The sequence below is a fragment of the Choloepus didactylus genome, chromosome 12, assembly GCF_015220235.1.
Source record: "Choloepus didactylus isolate mChoDid1 chromosome 12, mChoDid1.pri, whole genome shotgun sequence".
Classification (NCBI taxonomy): Eukaryota; Metazoa; Chordata; class Mammalia; order Pilosa; family Megalonychidae; genus Choloepus; species Choloepus didactylus.
The window spans coordinates 98,991,099-99,016,958 of NC_051318.1; the positions used below are offsets into that span (position 1 = coordinate 98,991,099).

Sequence of the window (25,860 nt, forward strand, 5' to 3'; positions counted from 1 at the left end):
TTCAAAGTCAGGGAGTGTAAGTCCTCCCACTTCGTTTTTCTTTTTTAGAGTGTCTTTAGCAATTCGAGGCATCTTTCCTTTCCAAATAAATTTGATAACTAGCTTTTCCAAGTCTGCAAAGTAGGTTGTTGGAATTTTGATTGAGATTGCATTGAATCTGTAGATGAGTTTGGGTAGAACTGACATTTTAATGGCATTTAGCCTTCCTATCCATGAACATGGAATATTTTTCCATCTTTTAAGGTCCCCTTCTATTTCTTTTAGTAGAGATATGTAGTTTTCTCTGTATAGGTCTTTTACATCTTTGGTTAAGTTTATTCTTAGGTACTTGATTTTTTTAGTTGCTATTGAAAATGGTATCTTTTTCTTGAGTGTCTCTTCAGTTTGTTTATTTCTAGCATATAGAAACATTACTGACTTATGTCCATTAATCTTGTATCCCTCTACTTTGCTAAATTTGTTGATTAGCTCTAGTAGCTGTATCGTCAATTTCTCAGGGTTTTCCAGATATAAGATCATATCATCTGCAATGACAGTTTTACTTCTTCTTTTCCAATTTGGATGCCTTTTATTTGTTTGTCTTGCCGGATTGCCCTGACTAGCACTTTCAGCAAAATGTTGAATAACAGTGGTGACAGTGGGCATCCTTGTCTTGTTCCTGATCTTAGAAGGAAGGCTTTTCAGTCTCTCACCATTGAGTATTATGCTGGCTGTGTGTTTTTCATATATGCTCTTTACAATATTGAGGAAGTTTCCTTCAATTCCTGCCTTTTGAAGTTTTTTTTATCAAAAAGGGATGTTGGATTTTGTCTAATGCTTTTTCAGCATTTATTGAGATGATCATTTGATTTTTTCCCTTTCAGATTTTTAATGTGTTGTAATACATTGATTGATTTTCTTATGTTGAACCATCCTTGCATGCCTGGAATGAACCCCACTTGGTCATGGTGTATGATTTTTTTAACGTGTCTTTGGATTTGATTTGCAAGTATTTTGTTGAGGATTTTTGCATCTATATTCATTAGGGAGATTGGCCAGTAGTTTTCCTTTTTTGTAGCATCTTTGCCTGGTTTGGGTATTATATTGATGTTAGCTTCATAAAATCATTTAGGTAGTGTTCCATTTTCTTCAATGTTTTTAAAGAGTCTGAGTAAGATTGGTGTCAGTTCTTTCTGGAAAGTTTGGTAGAATTCCCCTGTGAAGCCATCTGGCCCTGGACATTTATTTGTGGGAAGATTTTTGATGACTGATTGGATCTCTTTGCTTGTGATGTGTTGATTGAGGTCTTCTGTTTCTTCTCTGGTCAGTCTAGGTTGTTCATATGTTTCCAGGAAATTGTCCATTTCCTCTACATTATCCAGTTTGTTGCCATACAGTTGTCCATAGTATCCTCTTATAATTTTTTTAATTTCTTCAGGATCTGCAGTTATGTCAGCTTTTTCATTCATTATTTTGTTTATATGGGTCTTCTCTCTTTTTGATTTTGTCAGTCTAGCTAGGGGCTTGTCAATCTTGTTGATCTTCTCAAAGAACCAACTTTTGGTGATATTTATCCTCTCTATTGTTTTTTTGTTCTCTATGTCATTTATTTCTGCTTTAATCCGTTATTTCTTTTCTTCTACTTGGTTTAGGATTGGTTTGCTGTTCATTTTCTAGTTTCTTCAGTTGATCCATTAGTTCTTTGATTTGGGCTCTTTCTTCCTTTTTAATATATGCGTTTAGTGCTATAAATTTCCCCCTCAGCACTGCTTTTGCTGCATCCCATAGGTTTTGGTATGTTGTGCTCTCATTTTCATTTGTCTCTATATCTTTAGCAATTTCTCTTGCTATTTCTTCTTTAACCCACTGATTGTTTAGGAGTGTGTTGTTTAACCTCCAGGTATTTGTGAATTTTCTAAGTCTCTGGTGGTTATTGACTTCTAATTGTATTCCATTGTGGTCAGAGAATGTGCTTTGAATAATTTCAATCTTTTTAAATTTACTGAGGCTTGTTTTATGTCCCAGCATATGATCTGTTGTGGAGAAAGTTCCGTGAGCACTAGAAAAGTATGTGTATCCTGGTGATTTGGGATGTAATGTTGTGTATATGTCCATTAAATCTAATTCATTTATCAGATTGTTTAGGTTTTCAATTTCCTTATTCGTCTTCTGTCTGGTTGATCTATCTATAGGAGAGAGTGATGTGTTGAAGTCTCCCACAATTATTGTGGAAACATCAATTGCTTCCTTTAGTTTTGCCAGTGTTTCTCTCATGTATTTTGTGGCACCTTGATTAGGTGCATAGACATTTATGATTGTTATTTCTTCTTGTTGAATTGCCCCTTTTATTAGTATGTAGTGGCCTTCTTTGTCTCTCAAAACATCCCTGCATTTGAAGTCTATTTTATCTGAGATTAATATTGCTACACCTGCTTTCTTTTGGCTGTAGCTTGCATGAAATATTTTTTTCCATCCTTTCACTTTCAATTTCTTTGTGTCCCTGTGTCTAAGATGAGTCTCTTGTATGCAACATATTGATGGTTCATTTTTTTTTGATCCATTTTGCGAATCTATATCTTTCAATTCAGGAGTTTAATCCATTTACGTTCAACGTTATAACCGTGAAGGCATTTCTTGAATCAGCCATCTTATCCTTTGGTTTATGTTTGTCATATATATTTTTGCCCTCTCTCTATTAATATTCTTTATTGTACCCATACCGAATCGCTTTAGTACTGAACCTTTCTCCTAGTCTCTCTCTCCTTTCTTTGTTTCTCTGTCTGTAGGGCTCCCTTTAGTATCTGCAGTAGGGCAGGTCTCTTGTTAGCAAATTCTCTCAGCATTTGTTTGTCTGTGAAAAATTTAAGCTCTCCCTCAAATTTGAAGGAGAGCTTTGCTGGATAAAGTATTCTTGGTTGGAAATTTTTCTCACTCAGAATTTTCAATATATCGTGTCTCTGCCTTCTTGCCTCCATAGTGGTTGCTGAGTTGTCACTACTTAGTCTTATGCTGTTTCCTTTGTATGTGGTGAATTGCTTTTCTCTTGCTGCTTTCAGAACTTGCTCCTTCTCTTCCGTGTTTGGCAGTCTGATCAGAATATGTCTCAGAGTAGGTTTATTTGGATTTATTTTATTTGGAGTTCGCTGGGCATTTATGATTTGTGTATTTATGTTGTTTAGAAGATTTGGAAAGTTTTCCCCAACAATTTCTTTAAATACTCTTCCTAGCTCTTTGGTCTTGGCTGCAGAGACGAGATGACAAAGGGGACGTCATCGTTTGGAAAGCGTCGCAATAAGACGCACACATTGTGCCGCCGCTGTGGCTCTAAGGCCTACCACCTTCAGAAGTCCACTTGTGGAAAATGTGGCTACCCTGCCAAGCGCAAGAGAAAGTATAACTGGAGTGCCAAGGCTAAAAGAAGAAATACCACAGGTACTGGTAGAATGAGGCACCTAAAAATTGTATACCGCAGATTCAGGCATGGATTCCGTGAAGGAACAACTCCTAAACCCAAGAGGGCAGCTGTTGCAGCATCCAGTTCATCTTAAGGATTTCACTGATTAGTTGGGCAATAAATGTTCTGATTTTAAAAATAAAAAAAAAAAAAAAAAAAAAATACTCTTCCTAGACCTTTACCCTTTTCTTCCCCTTCTGGAACACCAATGAGTCTTATATTAGGACGTTTTATATTATCTATCATATCCCTGAGGTCTGTTTCGATTTTTTCAAATTTTTTCCCCATTCTTTCCTTTATGGTTTCATTTTCCATTCTGTGATCTTCCAGGTCACTGATTCGTTGTTCAACTTCCTCTAGTCTTGTACTATGAATGTCCAGAATCTTTTTAATTTGGTCAACAGTTTCTTTAATTTCCATAAGATCGTCTATTTTTTTATTTAGTCTTGCAATGTCTTCTTTATGCTCTTCTAGGGTCTTCTTGATATCCTTTGTATCCCGTACTATGGTCTCATTGTTCACCTTTAGTTCTTTGAGTAGCTGTTCTAGGTGCTGTGTCTCTTCTGATCTTTTGATTTGGGTGCTTGGGCTTGGGTTATCCATATCGTCTGGTTTTTTATATGGTTTATAATTTTCTGTTGTTTTTGGCCTCTTGGCATTTGCTTAACTTTATAGGGTTCTTTTAGGATTTGTAGACCAACTGAAGTCCTTATCTCTAATTTATCAGATCTACAGCTTCATGGAGTACACTTTCTCTAACTAACCAGCAGGTGGCGTCCACAAGCCACCTGTTCTCCAGAAGTCAGTTCTCCCCTGCTTTGCCTTTGTGGTGAGTGGGGGAGTGAGTCTTGTGGGGTCCAATTGGTGCACCAAGCTTGCATGTGTAGTCGGTGTTGCCCACCCTGTATATGGGGCGTGTTTCTGGGCGGTCAGGGAGGGGGGGTGGCTCTAACAATCAAATCTCCCTGGTGATCCTGGAGTTTTAAAGCTGCTGCAATAGTCTAATCCTTCAGTTCAGTCCTGCCACAGTTTGTCTCTGCCACTGACCCACAAGTCCTTGGCATTGGCGTATGGCTCCTGAGACTTGTGAGTGGATCCCTCTTCCAGGCCATGCACCCCCTGGTCCTCTGTTGAGGGATGACTGTGCTATGTCACAGGTGAGTGCCGTCCCCCCAGGGCGGTTCTGGGCTGCTGGGCTGTGTAGGGAGGCTCCCAGTCTGCTGAGATTATGGCTGAATGGGGCTTTGTTAATTCACACTGCTCCACCTTCCCAACTCTGGGACAATCAGCTGAGGTTGCAGGGAAGGCTAATGTTCACGCCCAGTTTTGTGGTGTGTGCCTGTTATTTGAAGCACTTCCATCACACTGGGCTGTCTGGGGCAGCTCTGGGCTATGGGGCTGGCAATGGGCAGGAGTGTTTCCTGTCCACCAGGATGATGGCTGTGAGCAGACACCCCCCTTTTCATGGGAAGTTGTGGTGTTTAGTGAATTTTCTCAGCCACTGGATTATTGCCTTTTGTCTCAGAGCTCTCTTAGTTCTGCTCTTGTCTTGACCTGCCCAAATTGCAAGTCTTTGAGGCTTTCTGTATTGGGCTTCTTAGAGTAATTGTTTTAGAAAAAGAAAAAAGGATAAAAAGAAGAAAAAAAAAAGGACCCTCTTCACAGATTTAATGGGTTATTGAAATGTTAAGAGACAAAGCAATTAGGGCCATTAAGGAAAGATCCACAGGGCAGAGAGATCAGCTTTTCTTCGGGATTTGCATATGAGCCTGAGGGCCTGAGCTCTGCCCTTCCCCTTTCTATGTTCACCAGAACTCCAAAAATCCTCCGCTTTTATTTTGGAGCTGTTTTTTTTCTATGCCTGTCTCCTCTCTGCTGGGCTGGCTGCTCTCAGATTCTCTTGTGTCTGGTCTCAGTCTATCTATGGTTGGAGTTTGGATCAGTAGAATGAGTTTCCGATAAGGGCTGCCACTGCAGTTCTCCCTTCTCCTTCCCGGAGCTGACAGCCCCTCCTCCCACGGGACTGAGCCTGGCAGGGAGGGGCGCGGATCCCCTGGCCACAAAAACTTACAGGTTTTGCTGATCTCAGCAGTTCCACATTTTTATGAGTGTTGTATGAAGTATGCCCAAAGTCAGATTGCTCTGCGGTGTCCAGTCCACGCAGTTCCTGGCTTTCTACCTACTTTCCTGGAGGAGTAACTCACTTCTCCGTTTTTTAAATCCTTCTGTGGCATTTGGCTCTGCGTCCTCTCCCATCAGTCTCATACTGGCCACGTTAAAAAAATCAAGAATCCATTTTTATATCAGAGTAAATGAAAATGTTAGAACCACAACCAACTTTACAGATCGTTCCACTAGAACTCATCATTTTACGGATCAGGTTAGTGGTTTGACCATACAATAGCCAGAAATACAGTTACTGTGTAAAATTCTTGATTTAACAGTATAGCTCATACACCCTGCACTTTAATTGACTGTGTTAGTGAAGAGGAGGCATGCTTATTCAAATAATGACAACATATCATAAGAGCACTTCCAAATTTTAATGATAGCCAAAATGTGAGAGTATTCATCTCAGCTAGCAATGGCTACAGCACACAGTAAATGGCTAAGAGAGAAATCCTGAGCAAGAATCTATCACTTAAGAACAAAAATTATATTATGTAGAAGGGAAAAATGACTTTTGCCATTATTGCTGGAAGCAAACAATATCAGTCAGCACTTGGAAAACTTTTGTAAAATGCCATTCAACAAACACTATGCCTCCTCAAAATAGTCAAGAATTTTGGTTTCTAATCTAGATATGTTTCTAGATATAATTCTAGATATGATTTGGTTTCTAATCTAGATATGTTTACCTAAAAAATAATGATCTAAAAACTTCCAGAGAAGATGGCAGAGTGGGAGCTACATGACACACTCCTCCAAAAGCAGGTAGTGAACAGGGAAAAACTGTTTGAAACAATAGTCCTGGGGCTCCAGACACCAGGGGAGCACTGTAGAACATCCAGTAAAGAGCAAGACATGGGAGACTGAGAAGCTGCAGCAAAAAAAAGCTGTGAGTGAATCACACTGCAGCAGTGGCTGGTGCCCATCCCCCATCCTCAAGGTAAGCAGCCTTTGTACCGTAAGTGGCTGGCCGCTGAGGACAAAGAGTCATGCGGAGGATTTCCTCCCAGGAAACAGCAGGAGGCACAACCGAGTGCCAAGAATGGCTTCTGATCAGTGAGTTTGGAACACTTGGTCCTGGCTCTGGATCTCAGTTTTAGCCTGCTGTGGACAGGGATACCGGTGGCCACAGTTTCAACACTGCCCACACCAGGGGTGGAGACTGAATTGATTGCAAAAATACACTCCATCTTTAGGGCTGCTGGGAATAGTAGGTCAAAGAGTTCCATCTGTGAGGCAGGCACCTTCAGGGAGACCACAAAAAAGGCGTTTTGGCATCATTCTTGACCCTCTCCCCAGGGCCCTTTGGAACTGGTCTGCACCCACTTCATGGGCCCCTGGCCCTGTTTTGATCAGTTAAACATGGGCAATTCTAAAGGTTCAGAATAAGCTGAACCAAGTGTCAAAGAAGAGCCTTAACACAAAGCCAATCAACAAAAAATCCCATGCAAGAGAGAGAAACTGACCTTCAGAGTAAAGGCATCAAGATAATCAGATGCCTAAATATCAGCAAAAAGTTACAAGCCATATTTCAAACAGAAATATATGGTTAGTCAACGGAGCAAATTAAAAAGTTAGAGGAGACAGAATTAGAATAACTAATCAAAGATGTTCAAACAAAACTCCTAAATCAGTTCAAGGAGATGAAGGAAAATATGGCTAACGAGATAAAGTATCTTAAGAAGACGCTGGGTGAGCATAAAGAAGAATGTAAAAGTATACAAAGAAAAACAGAACTTATGGGAATGAAAGGCACCATAGAAGAGATTAGTAACACAAGAGGCATACAACAGTCAGAAAAAAGAATCAGTGAACTGGAAGAGAGGACAATCGAAATCTCACAGACAGAAGAAAAGAATGAAAAAATTGAGCAGCGTCTAAGGGAATTGACAGAGAAAAGAATGGAAAAAATTGAGCAGTGTCTCAGGGAATTGAATTACAGTACGAAGTGCATAAACATTTGCATCATGAGTTTCTCAGGAGGAGAAGAGAAGGGAAAAGGGGCAGAAAGATATTTGAGGAAATAATGGCTAACAATTTCCCAACTCTTATGAAACACTTAAATATACATGTCCAAGAAGTTCAACATATTTCAAACAGAATAAATCCAAGTAGACCTACCCCAAGTCACATACTAATCAGAATGTCAAATGTCAAAGATAAAGAAAGAATTATGAAAGCAGTAAAAGAAAAGTGAGTCATCATATACATAGTGCTGATAAGACATAGGCAATAAGACTAAATGCCAATTTCTCATCAGAAACCACGGAGGCAGGAAGGAAATGGTTAAGATATATTCAAGATACTGAATGAGAAAAACTGCCAGCCAAGAATTCTTTATCCAGCAAAACTGACCTTCAAAAATGAGGGAGAGTTTAAAATATTCACAGATAAACAGAAACTGAGAGAGTTTGTCAACAAGAGACCTACCCTACAAGAAAGAATAAAGGGAATTCTTCCAGCTGGAAGAAAAAGACTGGAGAGAGAGGTCAGAGGAGAGTGTAGAAATGAAGATTATCAGAAAGGGTAACTAAAAAGGTAAAAATAGAGGCAAAAACAAGATATGATATGTATAGAACAAGGATAAAATGGCCAAAGTCATTCTTTGAAAATTGCTAACTACTTGTCAAATCATACTTCGAAAGTTATCACTGTTATGTATATACGTTAAATTTCACAATAAAATATATTTAAAAATTTTTAAATGGCTAAAGTAAGTATTGCCTTTATAGTTAATAACCGGGAATTCTAATGGATAAAATTCTCAAATCAAAATACACAGATTGGCAGAATGGAAAAAAATATGATCCATCTACATACTGTCTACAAGAGACTCAGCTTAGACCAAAGGATAAAAATAGGTTAAAAAAAGAAAGGTTGGAAAAAGATATTCCATGCAAATAGTAACCAAAAAAAAAAAAAGCTAGGGTAGCTATACTAACATCAGACAAAAATATACTTTAAATTTTTATAATTGTTCTAAGAGACAAAGTAAGACACTGTATATTAATAAAGAAATAGCAAACATAAATATGTATGCACCTAACCATGGTGCCCCAAAATATATGAGGGTAACACTGGCAAAACTGAAGGGAGTAACAGATGTCTCTATAATAATATTTGGAGACTTCAATACACCATTCATATCAATAGATACAACATCTAGACAGAAGATCAATAAGGAAACAGAGAACTTGAATAATATAATAAATGAACTAGAACTAACAGACATATACAGAACACTGTACCCCAAAACAGCAATATGTACATTCTTCTCAAGTGTGAATGGATCATTCTCCATGACAGACCATATATTTCATCATAAAACAGGTCTCAATAAATTTTAAAAGATTGAAATTATACAAAGCACTTTCTCTGACCATAATGGAATGATGTTTGAAATCAATAACAGGGAAAACTGGAAAATTCACAAATATATGGAGGTTAAACCACTCTTAAACAATCAGTGGGTCAAAGAAGAAATAGCAAGAGAAATCAGTAAATATCTCGAGAAGAATGAAAATGAGAATGTAGCATATCAAAACTGATGGGACGCAGCCAAGGCAGTGCTGAGAGGGAAATTTATAGCCCCAAACACCTGTATTAAGAAGGAAGAAAGAGCTAAAACCAAAGACCTAACTACACACCTGAAGGAAATAGAAAAAGAACAGGAAACTAATCCCAAAGCAAGCAGAAGGACAAGAAAGATTAGAACAGAAATAAATGAAATGGAGAAAAAAAAATAGAATCAACAAAAACAAAAGATGATTCTTTGAGATAAATAAAATTGACAAACCCTTAGCTAGACGAAAAAGAAAAAAAGAGAGAAGATGCAAATAAATAGAATCAGAAATGAGAAACGGAACCTCTTTACTGACACCACAGAAATGAAAGGATCATGAGAGGATACTATGAACAACTGTATGGCAACAAATTAGACAACTGAGATGAAATGGACAAATTCCTAGAAATGGAAGAGCAACCTACACTGACTCTAGAAGAAACAGAAGACCTCAACAGACCAATTATAAGTAAACAGATTGAATCAGTCATCAAAAACCTCCCAACAAAGAAATCCCAGGATCAGATGGTTTCACAGGTGAATTCTACTAATGATTCCAAGAAGAATTAATACTAATCCTGCTCAAACTCTTCCAAAAAACTGACAGTGAGGAAACACTACCTAACTCATTCTATGAAGCCAAATTTACCCTAATACCAAAGCCAGATAAATATATTACAACAAAAGAAAATTACAGACACATTTCTCTAATGAATATTGATGCAAACATCCTCAACAAAATACTTGCAGATTGAATCCAACAACACATCAAAGGAGTTATATACCATGATCAAGTAGTTTTATCACAGGCACGCAAGAGTGATTCAACACAAGAAAATCAATTACTGTAACAGACTATATTAACAAATCAAAGGGGAGAAACCACATGATCATCTTGATTGATGTAGAAAAGGCATTTGACAAATTCTGCATCTTTTCTTAATAAAATACTTTGAAAGACAGGAATAGAAGGAAATTTGCTTGATATGATTAATGGCATATATGAAAAACCCACAGCTAACATTGCAGTCAATGGTGAGAGACTGAAAGCTTTCTCTCTAAGATATGGAACAAGACAAGGATGCCCACTGTCACCTCTGTTATTCAAAATTGTGCCAGAAGTTCTAGCTAGAGCAGTTAGGCAAGAAAAAGAAATAAAGGGTATTCAAATCGGAAAAGAAGTAAAACTTTCACTATTTGCAGATGACATAATCCTATACATAGAAAGTCCTGAAAAATCTACAACAAAGCTACTAGAGCTAATAAACAAATTCAGCAATGTGACAGGATACAAGATCAACATGCAAAAATCAGTAATGTCTCCATACACTAGTAATGAGCAATATGAGGAAACAAATCAGGGAAAAAAATCCATTTACAATAGCAACTAAAATAATCAAATATCTAGGATGAATTTAACCAAGGATGTAAAGGACTTGTACACAGAAAGCTACAAAACATTGATTAAAGAAATAAAAGAAGACCTAAATAGATGGAAGGACATTCCTTGTTCGTGGACTGGAAGATTAAATATCATTAAGATGTCAATTCTACCCAAATTGATTTATAGATTCAATGCAGTACCAATCAAAATTTCAATGGCCTACTTTTCAGAATTGGAAAAGCCAAATATTAAATTTATTTGGAAGGGTAAGGGGCCCCAAATAGCCAAAAACATCTTGAAAAAGAAGAACAAGATTGGAGGACTCACACTTCCTGATTTTAAATCATATTATAAAGCTAAAGGAACAGTGGTCAAAACAGTATGCTACTGGCATAAAGATAGATAAACTGACCTATTACGAACTGAGAGTTCATAATAGGCCCTCACCTCTACAGCCAGTTGGTATTTCAGAAGGCTGCCAGGTCCAGCCAACTGTGTAAGAAAAGGGTTAAGTTTAGCTTTCACATAAAGGTGACATGGAATAGGGGAAATAAAAGCTAAACACAACTAGCACAAACTGACTCTACGATTAGAGGGAAAGAAAAAGCCTCTGACATAAGCCTAAGGTTAATGCCAGTAACAACCAAGGTCACTAAGATGTGAAAAAATATGAGGTGTAATCAAAGGCGGGTTAGTCAGCTCTCTCGGATAAACTGTAACCTCTGGAGTATCCAGCCAATGGGGAATCAGGGGAGGACTTGCATGTTAGGCTTAGGAAATAAATTGTGTTGCTTCCTTTGTCCGGGGAGCCGACCATTTCATTTTCTTTTGGTCATGCGCCCACTCTTGCAAGAACGAAAATAAATTTCTTTTCTCCTCCACAATTGGGTGAGCCTTTGTTTTCTTCCAGGTACAACTCTGTTTCTAATAAAGTGGGGCTCATCTGGAATCTGAAGCATCAAGGGGAACCCCCTGGGATGGAAGAAGGGAAGGTGCACCCCGCTGTTTAAGCGGTCTTGGACTCTTATCACTGGGGGCCTGCCTCTGACTGCTGGTGAGACCTGCGATCAGATGCTTAGGCCTGCCAATTGTGGACAAGAAAAGGGGAAGGAAAAATGCGCGTCACAGTGCCCAAGCAACTCTATGCATAGACCAAGGTAAGAAAATAAAAAGGACTATTAAGTATTGCCTTGGTGGTCAGGACATTCTGACGAGTCTGAGGCTAATTCTAAGGGAAAGACGCCCAGACAAGACTCAGAATGGGGAATAGAGGCAGTTGGTCAGCCGGGGAGAAAGGGAAGGGGGTACCTGTAGGGTCCCCCAGGGACATTCCCCTGAATAGTCCATTGGAGAGAATGTTGAAACATTGAGCCGATAGTGATCGGACCAAGGAAAAAGATAAAAAGAAAATGATCAAATATTGTTACATTTGGGGGAAAAAAAAAAAAGAAAGCATTTTGTTGCCCGATGTATTCTGGCCAAATTATGGGGCAGATAAGGATTGACTCTGTTCTGACCTTGTACTTTATGTTAATAAAAAGAAACCTTTTTCTAAAGAGGAATCTGACTATGCCACGTGCTGATTGCAGGGAAAAGAGACCAGTTTTTACCCCATGAAAGTTAAAACCCCAGAGCCAGAGAGTAAATCTTTAGAAACTAAACCCTGGGATCCTTTATTAAAAATCTCTCTTCCCACTTTCTGTAACCACAGAGGGGAAAGGGAAATCTGTCCATGTAACCATAGAACAGAAAAAGGTGGAGGGAAGGATACAGAAAAGCAATGACAAAATGATGGTAAGATAAATTAAATAGAAACAAATACAAAAAGCTGAAATTGTATTGAGGATATTTCATAAATTATCATGATGTGAATCTTGGATTTTTGTATTTTTTCCTTTGACTATACTTACTATGCTTATTAGTAAAATTTTCTATCTTACATCTTCTAAAAATAAAAAAAATAATTAAAAAAAAAAAAATCTCTGTTCCCTATGTTCCCCTCCCCGTCCAGGGCAGGAACTGCTAAACCCTGAGAGTCCAGCAGAACCCACCCAAGACCCTGGGGAGCCAGAAAGCCAATCAGTGCCAACCGCTCCACCAGACACAACCCACCAACTGTGAAGGAAGGAATTGGCACAATGTAAAAAAAGAAAAAAAAAGGATATACAAAATTTTCTGTTTCCAAAAACTCCTGAGGAGAGAAGAATAAGGGAATGGAACCCCACTAAGCCCCTATACCCTTTAAGAGGAAACACTCAGGAATAAACCCTGATAACCCTGTGGCCCAGGGAATGTTAAAGATCAGTTATGTGAAGGGGTCTTGGCCTGATATTCAGAAAAAGATCCAAAAAATGAATGGATGGCTAGATAGGCCATTGAAGGAGTTATTAAGAGAGTCTCAGAAAGTGTTTGTAAGAAGGGAGGAGAAAAACCAGAAGCAGAAAGCCAAGGTCGTGATAAGCGCAGTTGACCACATGGTCAAGGAAAGATGAGGGATGAAGCAGGGAGGAGGCAAACAGAGGCGAGATAAAGAAGTAGTTGGAGCCAGTTGGAAAGAAGGGATGAGAGCACAAAACTTCGCAGGGTGCTGTCACTGTGGGAAACCTGCTCATTTCAAAAGGAAATGCCCGAGTTTAAAGAAAGAAGGGCGGGCTGGGGAGGTTTCTGGGACTGGTGGGGTGCTGTGGATTGTGGGTGGACTCTTGTGCGTCTCAAGCTAGGGGGCTGTACCGGGGACTGCTGGAAGAGGAGCCTGGCGGATTGGAGTGGAGGGAGGGGAGATGGAGGCCTTGGGGGGGGGCTCGGACAAGTGCTGGTGCAGGCTCCTGTTCCGTCTCTCCCCTCCCTCAAAGGGCCTTTCCGCCTGTTTGATACAGTGGATACAAGAACAGCCTTAGGGGTACTAACCCCAGCCTGGGGAGGCCAGAAAAGACCTGTAGCCTTCATTTCTAAAATTTTGGGCCCTGTCTCTGAAGGGTAACCTGGATGTGTACGGGCTGTTGCGGCAGCCACTCTCCTGGTGGAGTAAAGTGGAAGGTTAACCTTTAAACGGTGTTGGTTGTCATCATCGCTCATCTCAGGGGGCAGGGAAATATCTGGCTAATTCCCAAATCCCAAAGTGTGGGGTGGTCCTAATGGGAAAAAAGTTGGTCCACGAGGAATTGATAAAACAAGTGTTAGCTATCTACTCTCAACTCGAAAAATATCGGTGGTGCATGTAAATGAACACCAGAAAGGTCATACTTTTGAGGCAAAGGGCAATAGATTAGCAAATGAAAATGCTAAGGAGGCCTCCCTCTGTCCCCCTTTAAAGTTAATGGTTCTAATACCCTCCATTCCCAAAAAGTTTGAGGTCCCTACATTCTCAGCAAAAAAATTAGGAAGCTGGAACAGTTAGGAGCGACCTTAAATAATCAGGGGAAATGACTCCTCCCAAACAGCAAACAAATGTTAAATAAACAAATAATGAGGGAGGTATTAACAGTTTTACACCAGGGAAGTCATTAGGGAGTACAGGCCATGTATGATCTGGTTCTTAAGCATTTTAAACATGTGGGCCTTTATATTGTAGCTAAACAAATATGTGAATGATGTATAATTTGCCAAAGGTTAATAAAAAAGTCCTAAGAACACAAGTATATCGGGGAAGAGAACCAGGCCTCAAACCATTTCAGAGAATTCAGGTTGACTATAATAAAATGCCCCTGGTGGGTTGGCTAAAATATATCCTAGTTCTTGTAGACCATCTGACAGGAAGAGTGGAGGCGTATCCTCTCACCTCAGCCACAGCATCAAGAACTTCCAAAATCATCCTAGAACAAATCGTTCCCCGCTATGGGTTAGTGAAAAATATAAACCCAGATAAATGGTAGCCAGTTCACCTCCCGTGTATCACAAAATGTTATGCAAAGCTTAAACATTGGATGGGATTTCCACCGTCCTCAGGGAGGATGGAGAGAATGAATGAAGCCTTAAAAAACAACAACAACAACAAAAAAGACAACATCTTTCTAAAATAGTCTTGGAGACAAAGTTACCCTGGACCAAGTGTTTACCCATAGCCCTATTAAGGATTAGAACTGCCCCTAGAAAAGAACTGGGAATTTCCCCTTACAGAATGCTTTTTGGCTTGCCTTTTCCCAAGAGGACTGGAGAACTCCCTTTCTTAGATTCGAAAAATCTCTTCCTTAAAAATTATATACTGGCCTTGTCTTCTACTTTATCATCCTTCAGACTTCATGGTTGGCTGGCCCAGACCCCGCCTCTTGAATTTGCCGTCCATCAGCACCAACCTGGCAGCTGGGTCCTAATCCAGTTGTGAAAGGAGTCCAAACTTCAACCAGCCTGGAAAGAAGCCTATCAAGTCTTGCTGACAACTAAAACGGCAGTTCAAACAGCAGAAAGAGGCTAGACTCACTATATCCAAGTGAAGGGACCAGTACCTACACTGGAAGATAAGTACCCAGCAACTCAGCCCAAATCCTGAAAAATAACTTCAACCTCAGATCCCTTGAGGATCACTCTAGAAAGACAATAACTGGGAGGGTATATCGGGAAAAGGAGAAAGGGTGGGTCAAACCCTGTATTTTACTAATACTACCAAAAGCTAACAGATGAGGGGTTTCAGGCTCAGCCTAAAAATGAGAATAATTATTTCAATTATGGTGTTTCCAACAATAAGCCTTGCCAAAAATAACTTAGTAATAACAGTAATGGAGGGCCTAGAGTCCCAAACCTTGCAGTTTGACACTTGCCAGGTAATACCCTGTGGGAATTTAAAACATCAGTAGGAGATAAGTGGGAAAAATAAGTACCTTTGTCCAGGGGTAGAAATAAAAAAAAAAGTATAATGTCATTTTCTTTTGCCCCAGATAAAAAATGTATGGTGGACCACCCAGTATAAAGGGTGGACTGCAGAGGCATGGGGAAAGCAAAGCTTACTAAAAAAAATAATAATAATAAAATAACTTTTACAAAGGTAGTGCCCCACTGGACTGCATAAATCTTCAGTGAAACCCAGTAGTATTAACTTTCAAAACAAGCAGACGGCCTAATTAACAGAGTATATTAAATGGGAGCAGATGTCACTGGTGAGGACCCTCCGGGAATGTTCCGTATACAGGTCCTCCCCTCCCTAACAAATGCACTCCCAAAAATGTCTTCTCCAGTTAGTGTGTCAGTGACACCAGGGAAAGGTTAGCTGGAGACCAGCTCCCAAGTTCAAAATGTTCCCAAAGTCATTAAAATATTCAAGGCAGAAAACTTAAAGCAGACCATAAAAATAGAGACAGGTTATGGAGATACAAATGCCTGGGTAAAGCGGGTTAAATATACAGTCCAGAGTCTAAACAAAAGCGACTGCTATGCTTGTGCAACAGGCCAACCCACTGCTCAGACCGTGCCCTTTCCGATAGGTATGAAGATGCATGAGGAGTTTAAGTGTGCAGTACTCCTCTTTCAAAAAGCTACTCCTGGTGAAAATCATAGCACGTTGTCCTCTCTCTTCTCTCAGTTCCGAAGGGGAATGTCAAGGCTGTACCAGCTTCTCGCCTTGGTCCAGGAAGCCACTCTGCCTGTCTCTCTAGATGGGAAGAAGGGCTCCAGAATCTTAAAAACATGGCCTTGTGTACATGAGGGTAAAATATAAGCAAGGATAGTGCTGGCAATTTCTGCAGTGCAGGCGACTGCGGAAGGGGCATCCTCCGGCCAACCTTACCTGAAAAGTGGGGAGGGACCTGTGCTCTGGTTCAACTGGCTATCCCATTCACCTTGGCATTTAAAAAGAAAAAGACAATGCAAACCCAGCAGGAGAGAAAGAAAAGAAATACACCTGGCTCCTTTAATGAACGAATTTACCTAAGTAATACAGAAGTTCTCCAGGGCATCCCAAAAGAATTTAAGGCCACAAATCAAGTGACTGCAGGGTTTGAAACATTTTTATTCTGGTGGGTCACTATTAACAAAAATGTGGATTGGATTAATTATATATATTATAATCAGCAAAGATTTATCAGTTACACCAGAGATGCAGTTAAGGGAATAGCGGGACAGCTAGATGCTACTGGCTGAATGGCATGAGAAAATAAAATGGCCCTAAATATAATGCTGGCTAAAAAAGGAGGTGTCTGTGTTATGACTAGGGGTAACTGTTACACATTTATCTCCAATAATACGGCACAAAATGGAACCATAACCAAGATGTTTCAGGACTTAACAGCCTTGTCTGAGGAATTAGCAGGAAATGCTGGCATTAACAACCCACTCACAGGATGGTTAAAAAACAGGTTCAAAAAAATAAATAAATAAAAAGGAGTCACACTATCCATATTAACTTCCCTTATCATTTCAGCTGGGGTACTCACAGCAATTAAATGCTGCGTCATCCCACGTGCCCGAGGGTTAGCTCAAAAACTCATTGAAACTGCCCTAACCAACCAAAAGCCCATGCAGTATAAGCAAAACATCCTATACCCCTGCAACAAGAGAGATCCCTATAATAAAAACTGTGAAAAAGCTCTTAACAAATTTGAAAAACTAAAATGTGAAAACTAAAAGAAGTTTAAAAGAAAGAGCGGAAAAATCTGCAAGAAAAGGGTTAAGTTTAGCTTTCACATAAAAGTGACATGGAATAGGGGAAATAAAAGCTAAACACAACTAGCACAAACTGACTCTGGGATGAGAGGGAAAGAAAAAACCTCTGAGGTAAGCCTAAAGTTAATACCAGTAACAACCAAAGTCACTAAAATGTGAAAAAATATGAGGTGTAATCAAAGGTGGGTTAGTCAGCTCTCTCAGATAAACTGTAATCTCTGGAGTACCCAGCCAATGGGAAAACAGGGGAGGGACTTGCATGTTAGGCTTAGGAAATAAATTGTGTTGCTTCCTTTTTTCGGGGTGCCAACCATTTCATTTTCTTTCGGTTGTGTGCCTGCTCTTGCAAGAACAAAAATAGATTTCTTTTCTCCTCCACAATCGGGTAAGCCTTTGTTTTCTTCCAGGTACAACTCTGTTTCTAACAACTGGGACACAATAGTCTGTTCAACAAACGGTGCTGGGAGAACTGCATATCCATATCCAAAAGAATGAAAGACGACCCCTACCTCAAACCTTATACAAAAATTAACTCAAAATGGATCAAAGACTTAAATCTAAGAACCAGGACCACAAAATTCCTAGATGAAAATGAAGGGAAGCATCTTCAAGATCTTGTGAAAGGCAATGGTTTCTTAGAGTTTATACCCAAAGCAAAAGTAATGAAAGAAAAAATAGATAAAAGGGACCTCCTCAAAATAGAAGACTTTTGTGCTTCAAAGGACTCTGTCCGAAAGGTGAAAAGGCAGCATACTAAGTGAGAGAAAAAATTTGGAAACCACATATCCAATAAGGGTTTACTATCCAGAATATATAAAGATATCCTACAACTCAACAATAAAAAGAGAAACAACCAATTTAAAAATGAGCCAACTACTAAAATAGACATCTTTCCAAAGATGGCCAAAAGGACACGAAAAATGCTCAACATCAGTAGCTATCAGGGAAATGCAAATCAAAGCCACAATGAGTTATAATTTCACTCCTACTAGAATGGCCTTTGTTAAAAAAAAAAACACAGAAAACTTCTGGTGTTGGAGAGCATGTGGAGAAACAGGAACACTATTTCACTGCTGGTGGGAATGTAAAATGGTGCAGCTGCAGGGGAAGACAGTTTGGCAGTTCCTCAGGAAGCAATTCCTTTAGAATTGCCATAAGATCTGGCAATCCCGCTACTAGGTATATTCCCAGAAGAAATTAAAGCAGGGACGCAAACAGATATTTGCACACCAATGTTTATAGCAGCATTATTCGCAACTGCCAAAAGATGGAAGCAACCCAAGTGCCCATCAAATGATGAATGGATAAGCAAAATGTGGTATATACATACAGCAGAATATTATTCGGCAGTAAGAAGGAATGAGGTCATGAAGCATGCAACAATATTGATGAACTTGGAGGACATTAGGTTGAGTGAAATAAGCCAGACACAAAAGGAAGATATGGTATGATCTCACTAATATGAACTAAGAATAATAAGCAAACTCATAAGTTAGAATCTAGAATATAGGTTACCAGGGGATAGAATAGGGTAGAGAATGGGGAGATGATGCTGAATTGGAGCAGAATTTCTCTTTCGGTTGATTGTGTTTGGAAATGGATAGGGGTGGTCGTAGCACATTACTGTATGTATGAATAACAGTGCTGAATTATATATGTGAATGTGGTTGAAAGGGGAAGTTTTGGTCGTGTAAGTCACTAGAAGGAAAGCTAGAGGATGAAACTGGGAGTGAATAACACACTGAACCCTGTGGTAGATGATGCCTGTGGTGAACAGTACAAATGTAGGAATGTTCTTTCATGAACTATAACAAATGTACATCATTATTACAAGGTGGCACAGGGGAAAAATATAACTAATGCAAACTATGGACTATAGTCACCAGTGATATTTTAATGTTCTTTAAATATAAATAAATTGATAGAGGCAGAATTAGATTAGTGGTTATGTCAGGCTGGGGAAGGAGAGAGGGATTGAGAGATGACTGCTAAGGGGTTTGGGGCTTTTCTTTTTGGAGTAATGAAAATGTTCTTAAAGTGATTGTGGTGATGAATGCACAACTTTGTGATTATATTAAAAGCCACAGATTGTACACCTTGGATGGATTGTGTAGAATGTGAATATATCTCAATAAAACTGCTTAAAAATATAATGGGCTAATTCTGTCCACTGAAAAGCCCTATATGCAGCAAGGAGATCAATGGCAATGAGAACCTTTGATACACAGAGTGTAGTCTCTAAGAACCATTCCTCACTAAAAGGAACTGAGTTCCTTTGTAAAGATGGTTGATACCAGAAAATGTACAAGAAAATGTACAAGACGATCCCAGTGTATCCCATTGCACCAGAAAGCATGGAAGCTCTCACAAACTAATAGAGGTAATGTTAAAAGGATATGGGTCAACCTGAAGGGGCCACAGATGGATAATTGACCATCAAAAAGAAAAATGGTGCAATTAAATCAGACATATGGAAAACATTAAAACCATTAGTTTGTAATGATATGAGGGGAAGGAGAAGAAAATGAAACTCATTGGACATCAATGGCTGTTCCTAGGGCAACAACTTATTACACTCTAAACCGATAATTCGAGGGAAAAATTAAACATTTATTCTGCCTTTCTGGTATGAACTGCATTTCACAGTAATCAAATAGCTGTGATGGATGAGAGAAAGTTCTTCTCCATAATGCTATAGCCAATAAATTCACAAAGAATGACAGAATTAGAAAATCACCTTGTCACTTGTAATGAAATGACTGAATCAGGCAAAGTTCATCAATGGATGGTAGAACAAAACGGGTAAGGTTGGTGGGGACCTCTGTAATGGATTAGCTTGTCACCATCTGAACCCACTGTTCCATCTAAGCATTACTAAAAATATGCTTCCTGATGTGATAAAATATGAACTACACAGTGCCACTTACAAAGTCTCATTGTCAAATAAAATTGAATCTGAACCTAATCAAGCCTTTAAATATAACCTCCAGTCTAAAAATACATGGGATAATGGAACAAGTCAAAAAAAGACAGAATGAGGGACTTTATATAGGACAATGGACTCAGTTTTTTGACGAGTCAATGGCATAAAAGAGATGGGACTTAAAAGAGACTTAAGTAACATTACAACAAAATACAGTATGTGGACTTTTTTTAGGATCCTAATTTGAACAAACCGACTACAAAAAAAGATTTTTTTTTTTTTTGGCCATCAACAAAATTTGAGTATTGATTGGGTATTAGTTATTAAAAAACTGTTAATTTGTAAAGTGTGATGGTGGCACTTTGGTTACATAAGATTTTCTTTTTGAGATGCATATTGAAGTGTTCAGGGTTGCATGTGATGAGGTATGATAAAATATGATGATATGATGAGATATGATGATATGGATTTGGGATTTGCCTTAAAATACTCTAAAAACTGGGGAGGGGGTTGTGGGGAGACAGATGAAACAAACAAGCAAAATATTGATGATTGTTAAGGTTGGATGATACGTATATGGGGTTCCTTTGTACTTTCAACTGTAATAAACTATGTTAAGATAGGATTGTTGGGAGAAATTGTTGATTTCAACACTAGACTTCTGTAATATCTTCCATGGGCCACGATTCTTTACAAATCATTTAGAGTAATTTAGTGACCTTATCCTCAAGTTCTCTCAGTACCCTGGAATGTCATTTGGGCCAGGAGACAAATTCATATAAAGTGAAAAAGTGCTTATGTATAATCTTTTCATAAAGCTTGAGTTCCAACTCCTTCACACCATGTTTTGTATCCCATATCCAGATGATTCTCCTTGAAGGACAAGCATGAATTTCTTCCTTTCAATCTTTATTATTCTGTTTAGGTTAAATATAGCATGTTATTAACATAGCTCTAAATAACATTTTGTCTGACAAATATATTAATGCATCAATCAAGTCATGTTCCAAGTTTTCAAGTAACTATACACAAGACAATCCAGTAAAAATGCTGACCTTTAACAAAGGGCTAAATTTCTAGCATTCACAAGCTAAACTGAAAAGGGCAATGGATAGAGCTGAGTATGGTGCAGCTGATCCAGTTAGAGCATGTTGTTCTACACCCTATCCTCAAGGCCATCAACAATTCCCTCTCCGTTCACACCTGAATGGTCCTCAAATCTAATTAAGGAGATCTTAATGGTAAAGAAACATGGGATTTAGAATCAGATCTGGAATGGAATCTCGGCTCTGTCACTCATTAGCTGCAAAACCTTGAGCAATATCCCTATTCCCTCTGCATGTCAATGCCCTCATCTGGAAAATGGTAAAAATAATTTCTCGTCCTCATGGATTTATTGGAAGGATTAAGCTAACTAACATAAATAAAGACACTGAATACCTGGCACATAGCAAGCACTCAATAAATGATAGCTATAAAACAGAATGTTAAGAAAAAAAAAGAATCGTCATCATTAACAGACAATAAAACCAGAGGAGTAGTCACCAAATTGTTGATAATGGTTTCTTTGGGAGGGATCATGGGGTGCACCCACTTACTACATTATACATTTCTAAAATGTAATTTTGCAATAACAAACATGTATTTTTTGAATGCATTGACTCTTCAAAGCCAGAACCTCATTCTCCTGCCATCCGAAGCCATTTTTCACGTGGCCACCAGAACTCATTATTTCGTTGTTGCCTATAGACGATATTCTCACTCTGAGATAGAGCCCATGGACTCTTCGTCATCTGGCCTCAGACTTTCCAGCTTCATCTGCCATCATGCCTTCCACTCATACTGGGCTCTAGACACATCAGAATTCTCATCATTCCCCAAACACAATGTGCCCTTTCATGCCTCAGTGCCTTTGCACAGGACATATCCAATCCCTTCACCCTCTTTGCCTATTTGGTAGTTTGCCACTTCAAGATCTGCTCCATTTCCATCTCTATGTCCCAGGCAGAGATTATGACTCCTTCAGCTGAACTCCCGTGGGATATACTGGAATACTAACCACAGTGAGTTATAATAAATTGTCTTTCTTCTCATAGTAGATTATAACTGCTTGAGGGCTACTAGGAAGCTGAATAGTAAAGTTCTGAGGGCACAGACTCTGAGGCCAGACCACCTGGGTCTAAATCATACTAGCCATGAGACTTCGGATAAGTTAGATGGAGATAGTGTCTCCATCTATCAAAGAGGTGTAAAACTAATACCAACTACCTACAGGACTGTTATACAAAGTAAATTAAATGTAAAGCAGGACCTAACATGCAGTAAGTACTGTTAACAGCTACTACTACTACTGCTACTACTACTACTACTGCTATTTTAGAGCCTTTATAATAATAAGCAGTTTTAGACTTACAAAGTAAATATTACTTTTTTGAAGAAATGGAAAGGCAAAGACATTTTATAAAACTTTCCTAATGAATCAGAGTTGAGGGCATTATGATTAAAGAATACCTATTTTTATACTGTATGCTATAATTACATGAAAATGGAGTCTTTCTTAGAATAAAAATCTGTATATTAAGAAAGTGGCTTTTTTAGGCAAATGATTCAAAATTATTTTCCCCACATAATATTAGAGAAATGAAAGATATTTAAGTTTTTATCTTAACATAGAAAAAGAAAGGTTTTGACATAGAATTATTGCAAATGAACCATTAAAACAGCATCACTGGTAAATACAGTTATTAATGAATAGATTAAGAATTCATGTTTTAAATTTAAGGAAGATCTCTACTTATACCAATTTCGTAATTTGTTTAGAAGTGAATAATTTGTGTAAACACATTTTAAAATGATAATTAAAGATAATATATTGTTCACATTCAATAAACTTTATATATAATCCTAATTTTAAGAATAATCCAAGGCTCCAACCAGTTTTACAAGGTCACAAATAAAGATGCATAATCCAGTAGCAAAAAAGTTATTAAAAGAGGTTCCAATCTTCAGATATGTGTCTCAAAACTATCCATTGTAACCTACAGCATTCCTTCTCAAATTCCTTTCCTTTCTCAACTCACTACACAGCTACTTTGAAGACTCCCAGCTTCAAAGGAAAATAAAATGGAAAACAAAATTAAGGACATCGTACAATAAGTAAAACAGATAACAAAGAGATAGAAAATAAAAGAGATTTAAAAAAAAATCAAGCCAGGAGATTCAATGCTGAATAATAGGAGTTGTAGAAAGTGAGATCAGAGAAAATGGAAAGGAAATTATTAAAAAAAAAAAAAAAAAAAAAAAAAAGTGACAAAGACTGTTAGCCATCCACCTTTCTTTTTGGGCATCTAACCAGACTACATTTCCCAGATTCCATTAGGAATTAAGTGGGTCATGTAACTAAGTGCTTACACACAGGATATGAGTGGGAGTAATATGGGCCAATTTTCCTGACTTGTAAAACCTCCATGAATTTTTGCCTTCCTGTGGCTGAAACAGCAGTGAATGATCCAAGTGATCTTAGAAACCACATGTTGAATATGGCAGAGCCCTATCAGCTTGGAGTCCTCGGATGACTAGTGTGGCAGAGACTTCTACTTTATAGCACATTAAGTGAGAAATAAACTTATGTGGGGTTGGATCGTTCCATTTTGGGGCCTATTTGTTACAGCACTTCAGTCTACCCTAACTAATATGTAATACAAGTAAATTTCCCTTTCTAAAACTGAAAGCCACAGTTTTCCAATGAAAACAGTATTTTGTAACAAAAACCAAAGTAATCACAGTACACTACTGTAAAAAGGAATGAAGCTCTGATACATGACACAACGTGGATGAACCGTGAAGGCACTGTATTGAGAGAAATAAGTCAGACACAAAAGGGTAAATATTGTATGAACTCACTGATGTGAAATAATTAGAAAAAGCAAACTCATAGAGTCAGAATCTAGAATACAGGTTACCAGGAACTGGGGTGGGGGGTAAGGAGTGGGGAGTTAATTCTAAATTGGTGCAGAGTTTCTGTTGGGGGTAATGGAAAAGTTTCGGTAACGTATAGCGGTGATGGCAACACAACAGTGTGAATGTAATTAAACCACTGAATTATGTACCTGAATGTGGTTAAAAGGAGAAATTGTAGTTGGGAAATATGTTGCTAGAATGAAAAAAAAAAACAACTCAGAACCACAGGACTGTACAACACAACAGTGAACCCCAATGTAAACTATGGCCTATAGTTAATAGTATAATTATAATAAAATTCATCACATCAATTGTAACAAAGGTTTCACACTAATGCAAAATGTTAAAAATTGGGGTGGGTAATATGGGAACTCTATTTTCTGCATGATCTTTTTGTAAACCTACAATTTCTCTAATAAAATTATCATCTAGCCTATGAAAGTGTCAAAAGATAGTGTTCAAAATTGATAAATCAAAAGAGTAGTAAATACCATGTTAACAAATGGGTGCATGAGACTGAGGAACAGAGAAGGAAGAGACAGGGACCTATTGTTTGTTGATATATAAACGATTATCAAACTCTGTGTTATGTATTACTTCGATAAAATTAAATGTCAAAAAATTTACAGGGGAGGAATTGGGAATCAAACACAGATGAGCTGCACGAGGTATGGAATGAAAACAGGAGCGCTGCAGAATAAAAAGCCATGCTAGGTTGGAGAGTGTGTGGTAGAAAGGCAGAAAAGGGGAAGAAGACAGTCTGCTATCCCCAAGCCTTGTTACACTTAGATCTCTGGTCTTCAGAATTTAAAGGAGCCTCAAAATGCCCAAGAAACATTTGTAAATAAGTATACGCGAAAAATAATACAGGGTTCCTATCATCCGTTTCTTGGCTTCTCAATGGCCCCGTATGCACAGAGTGGTATTCACCCTATATCCATGTCACTTTGGCACATGCAAGCCACTGGAAGAAACTATATTTCGGTTCTCAGGGATAGAGTAATTGTGTGTGCGCGTGAGGGTGTGTGTGTGTGGTAAGGGGAGTCAGTCTCCAGTAAAAGACAAGGGTAACTGGGCAGCTAGGAAAAGACTGGAAAGCACAGCAATCCAATAATGGGAAGAGACAGGAATAACCAAAAAAGTGGAGGAAAGAAAGGCAGTAAGTGGAAGAAACTTCATTTAGAAATAAAAAGGTGCAAAGAAAGGGTTTTGCTGCAGCCTAAGTGAACCTAGCAACATGGTTCTGGAGGGCATGGCCAATTTCTTTACCAATTCATATCTCAAGTGTGGCTAAGGCTGCATGCTTTTAACAACTGTTCTAAGCTTGAACCTACCCTTGGAGGAGCATAAACAGGATATGAGGATGTGCACTGATGTACTCCACAGTCGGACTCCGAGTACCTATCTGTCTTCTCAGGATGTTGTTAAATATCTGGGTCACATCTTTTTTCCCCTGTTAAAGAAACAAACAACCATTGAATGCACATTTTCCCCCCAGTTACCTTGGAGTTTATTTAAACTAGAAAGAGTTCATAATGTTTTCAAGCAATACATACTTGGTGCTTTAACTAGTTGTAACAAATAAAAGGATCGAGGAATGCTGCGCTGTGATCCATGCAAAACCCCAACATTTTGGGTTGTACCTAATTAAAGAAATGTCCTAGACACTTTCCAAAATGCTGCAGTGGTCAATACATGGAGGCGTGCCTTAGGTGGGCACAGGAATGCAAGTTAGAAAAGGAAAAAACAACAACAACAACAACAAAAACACTGGAACTACTAGATTTCTTTAAGATCACTGAGCAAGAAAAACTACATTGAAGTTCACATTCTGATTT

General features: G+C 38.6%; 2 protein-coding genes across 2 annotated transcripts in view; one reads left to right on the forward strand and one right to left on the reverse strand.

Moving 5' to 3' along the window:
• LOC119506926 (calcium-binding protein 39-like) overlaps positions 1 to 25,860 on the reverse strand; it is a 108,203-nt gene that overhangs the window by 23,409 nt on the left and 58,934 nt on the right. The window contains exon 4 of the mRNA XM_037799933.1: positions 25,357 to 25,475. Within this exon, the coding sequence (XP_037655861.1) occupies positions 25,357 to 25,475 (119 nt within the window). The remainder of the gene's footprint in view (positions 1 to 25,356; positions 25,476 to 25,860) is intronic.
• Positions 3,203 to 3,554, forward strand: LOC119507082 (60S ribosomal protein L37). Its single transcript, XM_037800170.1, has one exon. The coding sequence runs from the start codon at positions 3,234 to 3,236 to the stop codon at positions 3,525 to 3,527; it is 294 nt and encodes a 97-aa protein (XP_037656098.1). The 5' UTR covers positions 3,203 to 3,233; the 3' UTR covers positions 3,528 to 3,554.